Source organism: Oreochromis niloticus, linkage group LG6, assembly GCF_001858045.2.
Source record: "Oreochromis niloticus isolate F11D_XX linkage group LG6, O_niloticus_UMD_NMBU, whole genome shotgun sequence".
Lineage (NCBI taxonomy): Eukaryota > Metazoa > Chordata > Actinopteri > Cichliformes > Cichlidae > Oreochromis > Oreochromis niloticus.
In genome coordinates, this window is record NC_031971.2 from 36,901,995 (window position 1) to 36,913,584 (window position 11,590).

The window sequence follows — 11,590 nt, forward strand, 5'->3', positions numbered from 1 at the left end:
TATACATAATATATATAATATATAAAACTTTATGCAAGTCAGTGTGAGGAAGACTGGTCTCTGTTTTTTTGCCCTCATACTTCTACTGTTATGAAATTATTGTCCACCGAGATTTTTATCTTTTTTCCAATTACTGAACTAAAATAAATTGTTTGTTTGGTTTCTCTTCCTTCCCCATAGATTAGACAGAGAGTGTTAAACACGCTTAGCGGGACTGTAGCCGTGCTGTGGCACGCGCTATTTACAAGTGTAAACACTCCCAAACTGCCCAATGGCAGCAGTATACACATGCACGAGGACACTCCTCAACTTACAGCACGTGTCTGGCCCCTCCTCATCGTGATCCCGTTATCGAAACATCAGCCTCTATTAGATACAGTAGCTGCTGAGAGTGAAGCAGTGACAGAAAGCAGCCCGGCTGTTTGCAGAGAACACCTGGAACTGTTCAATTATGGATGCTTCGGTGAAAACAGCGGGAGAATGCACAGAGGCAGGGAGGGGGGATTTAAAGGAAGGTGAAGCGGCTTCTTGCGCTCAGAGCTCCCGTGGCTGTTGCCAGAAATGTGTCCCTGGCTTCATTCCGACAGTTTACCGCAATGAGCTGGTGCAACTTTTCAAACTAGCGGGACCAGTGGTAAGACTGTGTGGACACAACAGCTGAGTAGCTATATTTAACTGTAGTGGTGTTTTTATTAGGACATTATTTGGCATCCCTGTTTGTCGCTCTCTGTGTGATGTTACTGACAGGAAGAGCTGATTTACTACAGACGTTGTGCCATGTGTCAGTAAACTTGGGACTCGTTCTTAAGACTGTGTTATATCTCGTCCCGTTTGTTTAAACTAAACAAACCCGGGACTGTAGGACCGAGCTGTTTATACCTGTTTAGTTGCTTAGACAGGTTTGGCATCATGTTTATTTAATTTTAGATGCACTGATTGTGTTTAATGGCTTATTTGGATTATATGTCAAATTAGCCCAGATTTTGCTTAAACCTCAACAACATACATTTGCTTCAATATTTCTTAAATGTTTAACATCCTTAAGTTACTAAATGTTTTAACCATATTCATTACTTATTTATGTTTCCTTTAAATGTATTTCTAAATACAACACAGAGTCAGTATCTCCTCTTCTGTGCTTCAGGTCATTTCCCAGTTGATGGTTTTCATGATCGGTTTTGTCAGCACGGTGTTCTGTGGTCACCTGGGGAAAACTGAACTTGCAGCTGTAGCATTATCAATTGCGGTGAGCAGACATTTCAGTGCCTTTGTTGTTAAAATGTAAATATGCATCATTTTTACCCCAGTTTATGCATGTTGTGTTTTGTTTGCAGGTAGTTAACGTCACTGGTATTTCCATTGGCACCGGTTTGTCGTTAACTTGTGATACCCTCATATCTCAGGTAGGGTCCTCACCGGAGCTTTCACTGTATTTGTGTAACCAAGACAAACACAAGCAGCACAGCTGGGTTCCCAGGTTCTCCTGGAATCCCCTTTTAAACATCTCAACACTGAGCTTTTGTGTGGAGTTATTTTTCTTTGATCAGTCATACCCTCGTTCTTTGGTGGGATTCTGTGTTTTCCAACTTTTCTCACCCGAGCGTCTGTCTACCTGTTTCACGCAGACGTATGGGAGCGGTAACTTGAAGCGTGTGGGTGTGATTCTCCAGAGGGGAGTTCTGATTCTGCTGCTGGCCTGTTTCCCTTGTTGGGCCATCCTCATCAACACTGAACCTCTCCTACTTGCTGTCAAACAGAGTCCAGAGGTCGCCAGGTGAGCCGTTATTAACCAGCAAAAACAGACACGCGGATGTTGTGACACTGCCGTGCATGTGTCTGTCTCACCCTTAAAGAAACTCAAGTTATGCAAAATGCCAAGCACTGTTAGTTTGTGCAAAACAATGCAGTAATCTAAGAGCACATTATACCTGCAGTGGCAGTGAACAGTTAACTGAGCACTGGAAAATTCAGACGTTTTTCTGAACAAAAAGATTTTAGCTAAAGCCAAAAAGAAAAAGAACTGTGGTACCAGCTGTGTAAAAATATTTTTAAACCAGTTTTGTTCATTTGTTGAAGTATCATAGACTAGAAATGTCTGTTTAGCTGCTAAATCCTCCACTTTCTTCACCACCGTTGTTCAGTTTTTCATCTGAACTGTCAGTGTGCTGGTTCTTACTGTTTACTGTTTACTGACTTTTTTCTAAACATAACAAGTATATGTGAATTCAATAATACAAAGGCATGATTTTTTAATTCAGGAGAACAAATTATTAACTTTTCACACAGATTATGGAAATATTTAACTTTGTACTTGCAGGGCTTTAAAATTAAACAACTCAGGAAAACAGCAATTTGCATGTCAGCTGTTAAAGTCACTCAGCTTTCTATGTAAGTGAGTTTAGGGTTCATCATTACTGACCTGTGAGGACTAATTGGTTAGATTTGTGTACTGGTTTACAGCCCAGCAGCGTCTCAGACTACATGCTATGTTAACATGCCAACGACATGTCTCGACTTTTGGGTAAAGTTGCAAAAAACGTAATTAACATCCCGAGAGCTGAGATGCATTTTCAGTTTGTCTAAACTATTTGGGATTAGTTGGATCTGATAAGTTTAAAAATGAAGCATCATCATTGGTCACACAGGGTTTATTTTACTGCATAACACAATGAAGTCACTGTTGTTTAACAAAGTAGGAAACAGTAATGAGCAGAATGAAGTAAAAGAACAAGCAAAATGCAATGTGCCAATAATTTATGTGCAGTCACCATCAACAGTGTTGCAGGCTTATTTTGTCTTTTCATTTCCACATGAAGCCTCTCCCAGCTCTATGTGAAGATCTTCATGCCTGCTCTGCCGGTGAGTTTGATTTGACGGAGATTTGAAAGGTGTTAAATAACCAATTTCAGCACGGCTAAAAGATCTGTTAGATCTTTGTTCCAGATTTAAAGGTCTTAACACTTTAATAGATTTACACATGGTTAGGTTTGTGCAGTCTTTCATGTTTGACGCCTACTGATCTTGGTTGATGACGACTTTTTCTCTAGAAGCAGCTTAACGTTTTCAGTTGTTATTACAACATATTAACATCAAACACTCATTATTCCCAGAGGATTTAGTTCAAGCCATCCGTAAATTTTCTTCCACTTGTTCAAATCAGGGTTGCAGGGGCACTGGAACCTATCCCAGCTGTCACAGGTCTAGAGGCAGGGTACAACCTGGACAGTCTATAGCAGGGCTAATGAAGAGACACGAACCATTCACGAACACATTTATACCTCCAGCCAATTTAAAAATCACTAGTTAACCTAACATGCATGTCTCTGGACTGTGGGAGGAAGCTGGAATTCCCAAAGAGGACCCACAGCCACAGGGACAACATACAAGCCTTGCCTAGATTCAAAGGACCTTAGCTAACTGTCCAAATTCTTAGCTCAGTTCAGTTTTTTAGCAGCTCCAATTCACAACAGTCACCTTAAGGCACTTATATTGTAGAAAATCAGACAGCATTCCCACAAACTCTGGGACAGAGTAGACAAGGGTTAATGACACTCAGTGGAGGCATATAAATGCAATGAATCTGTAGTAACTGTAACTTCTTATTGTCATGTGAAATGTTTCTCAGCCTTGGCTGTTTATTATGTTCAGTGAAAAGCGTTAGCGTGCTGATTAACCTAAGATGCAATCATGTGCTCAAATTTGTTCTTCACTTCTGTCAACGAGTCTCTTATAATTTAATGTTTGCTTTCTTCAGGCTGCTTTCATGTACCAGCTGCAGGGGAGGTATCTTCAAAATCAGGTGCAGTGCTTAAACATGCATATGGCCCAACATTACCTTAATAGTTGTTTTTTTCATTTAAAACATTAACGCGAATGTTATGTGTATTTTGTGCTTTGGTGTACAGGGAATTATATGGCCTCAAGTTATAACTGGAGCAATTGGAAATGTCTTTAACGCAATAATCAACTACGTCCTCATCCATCAGCTGGATTTGGGTGTTGCGTAAGTTTTCCTTCATCATTCCTGTGACATCATTGGTTGAATGTAACTCTCAGTTCAGTCAAAGAAAACTGTTTTAAATTCTTTATTTAATGATTTAGTGAATTTAGGTGAATTTACAATAGATTAAATGACTAAAAAGTCAAATAAAACTTACATTACCTTCTAATTTTAGTTTGGGTAGCTCTGTTGATAGCGTTTCATTTGATTATCACTTTAAATATGTGGCATTAAATGTTTATTTTTTATGATGTTTTTGTCTTCCAGTGGATCAGCGGCAGCCAATGCGATCTCCCAGTATTTGCTGGCAGCAGTCTTATTCATTTACATGTACTTGAGAGGTCTGCATAAGGCCACATGGGCAGGTCAGTCATTTTACTTCTACGAGGGATCCTGAACTTGCTGAAATGTTTTTATTTTGCTGTCTCATTCGCCTTATTTCGCATTCTGTCCAGTAATTTCATCAATTTGCGTCATTCAGCTTTTGGCCTTTCATACCTGAAGTTGTCTACTCTAATTACTCCAGAGCTTAATGTTTGATAAAATTAGTTAGACTCTATAACTGTGTAATGCAGTGTGGGGGAACGGTTACGTAGGTGACCGTTATTATTCTTTAACAGGAGGGTTTCAATAAACTTTACGACATCTCTGTAATAGTTAAAACGTGTGGGATTTAAATAACGTATATGTAAATCCTTCATTGGTAATTGTCGATCCTAGGCCTATCATAAAATTATAATTTCAACAAATAGTTTGAAAGATGACATATAGAGTCACTCTGACCCACAGGTTGGTCCCTCGATTGTCTCCAGGAGTGGGGACCCTTTGTCAAGCTGGCTGTCCCCAGCATGCTCATGCTCTGCCTGGAGTGGTGGATGTTTGAAGTGGGAGGATTCCTGGCCGGTGTGATCAGTGAGGCCGAGTTGGGAGCTCAGTCAATAACCTACGAGCTGTCCGTTATAGCATACATGGTAACTCCACTCAGTTTTGCTTGCATGTTGACTTGGCGTTACATTTTGGATTTACACATGGATTGTTTCCATAGTTTCCACTAGGATTCGCTGGTGCTGCCAGTGTACGGGTTGGGAATGCACTTGGTGCAGGAAACATCGAGCAGGCCAAGCTGTCAAGCAAAGTCCCCATCATCTGTGCATGTAAGAACCGAAGTATTATTGTCTGTGTTACACGAATGGAAAGCACTAAAAATACTCACAACTGAGCAGTAGCAGCTCTAGTTTCATTTCATATTGAGCCTCATGAATAGAAAATTTTGAATAAAATATTGTTAAATAAGCATATGAAGCATAAATGTAATAAAATATAAATGAATTATCCATCCATCCTGCCACCTCCTTAACAGCTTATCCAATTCCGTATTGTTGATGGGAGCTTATCCCATCATTAGCTAACATGGATGTCTTGACTGTCGGAGGAAGCTGTACCGAGCTATAAACCATGCAGGAAGGCACTTCACAGCAAAAAGGTCATGGGTTTAAATCCACTGGCTGCCTGTGTCCTCTTGACCCATCAGAGTAAATCAATAAAAATATAATCTAATAAACCTGGCCGCTGTATTTAAAGTGCTTTCTGTGTTCTTGACATCACTTTTTCCGTCAATATTAAAATTGAATGATTTTAAAATAGTGTAATGCATTTTATTCTGGTTTCTTTTTCTCGTTGCAGTCATAATAGCGTGCTTTGTCAGCGCTATTTTCTGTGCCTGTAAAAATGTAATTGGATACATTTTCACCTCAGAGCTGTAAGTATAATTTCTGACCTTTAACCTCTACTCTAGGACGAGTTTCTCCGTTACTTATTTTGGTATTCTCGTATAGGTCACATCAGGTTGTTTTATGTGGCTGCTTGAACTGTTGAATGTTAAGTAAGGCTTTAATTTTCATGCTGACTCACAGACACATACTGGTGCCAAATTAAAAAACCAGTTACGCTAGTTATTCATCCCTTTGTCCCAGTGTCCGCTTTAGACAATATGTTTCCCAGTTGTTCCCATTTCATTAACTGAAACAAGCCTGGTTTACATTGTTGATTAGATAAAGATGAACACAATAATCAAGTAATTTCATCTTACATGTAGCTCATTGCATTGAAGGTCGTTTTCATTAAGTTTGTGTATGCTTCATGGTGTTTGACTGTATTTTAACTGCACATATTTTTTTAGTGATATTTTGCAGAGGGTTTCTGACATCATGTTGGTGTTTGGTTTCTTGCATCTTGGTGATGCAGTTGCGGTAAGAAATGATTTTACAGCAGTGATGGACATTTCAGGCTAATACTGAAAAATATAAAATGTGATTCAGAGAAATCCGTGTTTATGTTTACAGGGCGTGACTGGAGGAGTTGTCAGAGGTGTAGGAAAGCAGTCGGTTGGTGCTCTGTGTAACCTGATCGGGTACTACTTCATTGGCTTACCCACTGGCGTGTCCCTGATGTTTGCAGCCGAAATGGGGGTTGTAGGTGAGGACTGAGTGAGGGTGTCATTCTAAGTTCCTTTGTTTTCCTTCACAGTGGATTAATGTGACATATTCAAGATAAGAGAAAATATTATTTGTTGTTGTTGTCATCTTTCAGTGATTATTTACAGTTTTACACAAAATCATGAAATACAAAATGCTCAGAATTACAATTACGTAGAAAAATAAATACATAAGATGTAAAGAAAACAAAGTACTAATGGGAAAAATTAAATCTTTAACCTTTTAAATGAAATATTTTCAGTATTCTTTATCTAATCTTACCTTAAATTGTCTTTCATTAAAATGATGCGTATACTGCTGACGGTATGCGAAAGCAACAATCACTGGATCTTAAGTCTTTCAGGTTGCAGGTGGATTGTGACAAATGTGTGCTGCAGTCAGAAATTAAATGTACCTCCGCCCTGACAAGCAGGCAACCCATTAAAACTCTTCTTCTTCTGTTTTTTCTGCTGTAGGATTTTGGACAGGCCTTACGGTTTGCGTGTTCGTGCAGTCGATCTTTTTCATCACATTTTTGTGCAGACTCGATTGGAAGAAGGCTGCTGAAGAGGTGCGCACCTGCATCTATTGACAGTTTATCACTCTTTCATTCATCAAAGCATGACATTAACTGTTGTGTCTGATCAGGCCAAAGTGCGAGCAGGAGTCCGCGTCAAAGAAGAAAAAGACACGATCAAGATGGAAAATAGAGGTGAGTGGGCAAACTGGCTGAAACATTCCCGTTATTACAGTGTCTTATTAATACTTCTCTTTCTAAACCCTAGAATCTAATCACATCCAGACCCCAATCAGTACTATTGCATCCAGTGGTGAGAGCGCCGGGGTGGACAACATATACATGGAGATGCAAATACCAGAAGAGAGTAAAACCACCAACACCACTACAGTGGGAGATGTTCTGTCTGTGTCACAGCTGGTGTTACGGCGCGGCCTGGCGATACTCATCATGATCCTCATCCTCGCTGCTGGAATCATTACCAACACCGTCCTCACTCCGCTGCTCAAATGATGCAAAGTGGACAGTCGGACAAAAAGCACAAAGGTTATCTAAGTCATAAAAATGCACCTTCTTTTGTGGGAGGGTTACCTACACTGTTGATTCAACAGAGGAACAGCTGTGTGCAGTTTGTGCCCCGTCTTACACTGTCCGGCCACAGAGATGAATTCAATAAGATGAAAAGGGCGGAATATGTAGTAAACCAAGGACAGCTTTACTAAGGCCTTTAATGAAAATGTGTGTAAAATGAGGATACTGTTTGATAATGATGATCAGTTTGATGATATTTTTACAGTCAACTTGTAACACACAGAACCTGCAAATAACTTAATGCACATTTTATAAACTGTCCAGTCCTCTCACTTCATTTTATATTTTGCTGTAATTCCATTCACACTGTAGCTGTATGTAGCAACTTTAAAGATATTGTTTGCATACAGTTAGTCACACTCCTTTTAAACATCACTGATAAACCTGTGTATCCTTGCTTGCAACTGTTGGAGTAGTCCACCTCTTTCCTTCATGTACATCTTAGGAAAGGTTAAGACAAGGAGACACAAAAGCACGCTCTGTTCACTGGGACTAGGCCTGCTCTTGAAGCCAAAAAGAAAGCACTGTGCATCTTTACACATTATATAGCTTTTTTCTGCTGACCTTTTTCCAGTGTTGGTGCAGGACAGTGAGATCCAGGCCACATTTCAGTTTGAGAACAGAATATAACAGAACAAAAAACCTTTATTGTAGGGTGGAACTGGTTCCAGATTGGGCACTTGGTCTGTTTTGGTGAAAGGAAGGTGATATTTAAGATGCCATATTTCAGCAGCTCAGGTTGGGTTAATGAAGAATTTACTGATGTTTTAATGCTAAAGTAACATTCTTTACAGTCTGTATTTTCAGAATAAAACTATGACTGTGGTATGAAAAGCGGGACGTCTTCCAGTAATAATTTATAGAAATATTGTTTAACTGTACTCGTTTTGTCGATAAAGGGTTGAAGTTGCTTGACCAAAACAGAAGAACTCCAGTAACAGTTTTGTTTGTTTTTTAGTTGAGGGTTCGTGCATGAACCTTGGGGTTATTGTTGTATATATGTAGTGTTTTGTATGCACACAAAATACATTTCAATGCCTTTGTCAGCATGTCCCAAAAACATATTGAATAACTGATTTCTCTGTGTAAAAGGATACAAATACCAAAGAAGATTTATAGTCACGTAATTAAAGAATTGTTTTAATTTTGCAGTGTCTGTCTAATTATGTTTCCTTTTTTCCCAAGAGGAATGAATCTCTGAGATCAGATTGTGAAGCTTAACTGAAGAACTGTATCTGGTTGCTATCATGGCTGCAGCACACTGGATACAATCACAGTTAACAAGTGTTGCCAATAAACCGCTCCTCTACTGCACGGCTCTTTCATCCTCACAACAAGACATTATTGCAATGGTAACGCCTACCTTTAGACTGGCGTGAGTAATGAGTAATAGTAACTAACTAACCACCTCCTGTTACCAGTTTAAATTCACTTTTTATATAAATAAAATGTATATAAATTTGAACATAATGCATATAAATATGTAATTTAAGATATTTCAGAGTAACTTAAAACTGAATTTCTCTCATTACTGCAGTACTTTTATGGCCCACTTGGGGGCCGCCCCACAGTTGGACTCACAGATATAGTAATGTTAGTTTTGTTGTTTTTAGCCAGCAGTAAACACATTTACATGAAAGGATAGAGTGCTGAAATACCAGCTAACGCTTGTTGGCGAGCTGTGTGGGTACAAAACACGAGTACAGATATTGACTATTTAGAGCGACAATTCTAGACAGACAGTCCATTAAAAATGCTGAAAGCCATAATTCTAGTGGCACAACAATAAAGAAGTCTACTGACTGACTCAAAATAGTGGACTTTAGGCCTTGTAGTTATCAGTCGGATCCAACTGCCTGCGTCCAGACACTTCTATATCAAAGCAGCCATACCTCTAACTCCAGTATCTCAGAGAATGGGTTTTTATAAGTTCATCCTTCATGCAGTTATTATCAGAGTGGAAACTATGCCAAAAGCTGTGAAAATGCTTTTTAGTGCCTTAAGCTGTTCATGAGTCTCTCTGAGGACTGACACAGCCAGCCTCAAGCGGCACCTAGAGGAACTGCAGTCCTGACTTAAGAAAGAAATTATGCATTTGTGTCAAACATTATAATCAGTTGACATCACTTTAAAATCACTTTGAATTTTGTGAAATGCCGGTTGCGGTTTGGGAAAGGCCTCAAAGGGCGAAGGGTAGATCCCCATTTACTAATAAGATGTGAATGAAGTGGTGGAGAGTATATAGAACTGAAAGGGCGTGTATGGAGGTATGGTTTCACTCCTGAAATTCAGATAAATTAACACCATATGGCAGATTCAACAAAGCAGGTCTCTTTGTTGTTAGATCACAGAAACTGTGGCATTGTTCCTCCTGGTGACTGTTCAACAACTCTGGCGTCTCTGAAACAAGCAATAGGCTCATTTTGGGGCAGCGAGCAGGAATCAGCCTACATCCTGTTATACAGGACACATATTAGAAGATAACACGGTCACATCCTGAGCCACGGTACGGAAGAAGAGACAGAGTTTGAATGCACAGTTTTTACTGTAAGTGTTTTGTTTTCATTCACAAAAGGGGAGAAATCCAGGAGAAAGAACCGGGAGCAGAAAACCTTGAATAGTGTGATTTATACTCTGTATCACTCTGCATCTGATGAAGCTGCACGAGAGACATGATCAAGAAAACCAGTGAAGTAACAGAGATGAAGAATACTTCATCATGGTCAGGAGTGGACCGAGGTCCCCCCTTTGTCCCCAGTGAAAGGTGGGTCCTCTTTCCCTTGATGATCCAACAATCACAAACTTCTGCTTATTCTCGGCACCTCTTAAGTGTGACTGTGTGTATTTATATGTAATGAAGCAGCTCCTCTGCAAACAGGGAGAATTTTCATGAAACAGACCTCAAAAAGTCTGATTGCTTAGGTGAACTATGTAAACAGCTGCTACATAAAACCAATGTAGAAGTAACTGAACTGTCCTCAGTCTCATCTCAGAGACAAGCAGGGATTTCATCATTTCTCAAAAAAGAAAATAGATCCTGTTGTCCAGCAGCTTCAGCTCCGACTTTGCCACCTGTGGAAATGACTGATGTCCCACTCAGCCCCTTCAGTCGTTTTCAGCTGTTTACTCATTTCTCATCTTCAGTTCAAGGCCAGGATGACATTGTTTCTTTTCTCTGCATGATCACAGTTAAAAAGTAACCTCTTTGTGATTCCGCCAGCAGACTGTTACGTATTCAGGGGCAGATTTCCATTTTTGAGTCATTTGACATCTGTTACATAACAGTCTTCCAACGTTTATTGGAAATATTGTTTAAACCTGCACGTTTTTGTCAGTATTCAGCACCTTCAGTACAAATAGTTTTTATTCTCTGTTGTCATCTTTTGGGCTGCATGGTGGCACGGTGGTTAGCACTGTTTTCCTCACAGCAAGAAGGTCCTGAGTTTGGCTCCACCCTCTGGCCACAGGTTTTCTATGTGGAGTTCACATGTTCTCCCCATGTTGGCGCGTGTTCTCCCCAGTTTCCTCCCACAGTCCAAAGACATGCTGTTAGTCGGGTTAGCTCAATTGATGATTAAGCAGTGAATGGTTGCCTGTCTGTGTGTTAGCCCTACATCAGATTTCTCAATCTGTCCAGGGTGTACCCTGCCTCTCGCCATATGGTAGCTAAGCTTTCTGTTAACACCATCAATAATTAACCTTAATCGAGTCTGGTTTTCCTGCCATGTCTTCTGCTGACTGAAAAGAAAATATATATATACATCTTTTGGGGTTTTTCTTTCCTGTTAACATCAGTGTTATTGGGTCACAGCGCAAACCTGGATTCTGACAATCGGTCCAAGATTCTCAGCTAATCTGGTATCTGAGCTTTATCAAGTTTCCATTACATATCTCCTACAGCACTTCTTCCTGCCCAAAGGCCAATATTAATCCCAAATTTCTTATTGTGATTTTTCCATCTTCACCTGACTTCTGCTTCAATCAATGACTTTCATCAGGTTGCATACC

At 39.8% G+C, this 11,590-nt stretch overlaps 1 protein-coding gene across 1 annotated transcript; it reads left to right on the top strand.

Moving 5' to 3' along the window:
- The first annotated feature begins 347 nt into the window (after positions 1-347).
- Positions 348-8,733, top strand: LOC100692807 (multidrug and toxin extrusion protein 1). The gene is made up of 16 exons (XM_013273031.2): positions 348-634; positions 1,145-1,246; positions 1,335-1,403; positions 1,626-1,774; positions 2,817-2,859; positions 3,755-3,799; positions 3,906-4,003; positions 4,268-4,365; positions 4,790-4,971; positions 5,046-5,154; positions 5,684-5,759; positions 6,180-6,249; positions 6,343-6,475; positions 6,951-7,045; positions 7,123-7,186; positions 7,260-8,733. The coding sequence occupies exons 1-16, from the start codon at positions 452-454 to the stop codon at positions 7,502-7,504; spliced, it is 1,761 nt and encodes a 586-aa protein (XP_013128485.2). The 5' UTR covers positions 348-451; the 3' UTR covers positions 7,505-8,733.
- Positions 8,734-11,590: the final 2,857 nt, after the last annotated feature.

Excerpts from the sequence above, each read along its gene's own strand:
- LOC100692807 (XM_013273031.2), top strand. The coding sequence starts at position 452 with ATGGATGCTTCGGTGAAAACAGCGGGAGAATGCACAGAGGCAGGGAGG. Across the intron at positions 4,004-4,267 it reads CAGCTGGATTTGGGTGTTGC|TGGATCAGCGGCAGCCAATG; the intron begins GTAAGTTTTCCT and ends TTTGTCTTCCAG. Across the intron at positions 7,187-7,259 it reads GATCAAGATGGAAAATAGAG|AATCTAATCACATCCAGACC; the intron begins GTGAGTGGGCAA and ends TCTAAACCCTAG.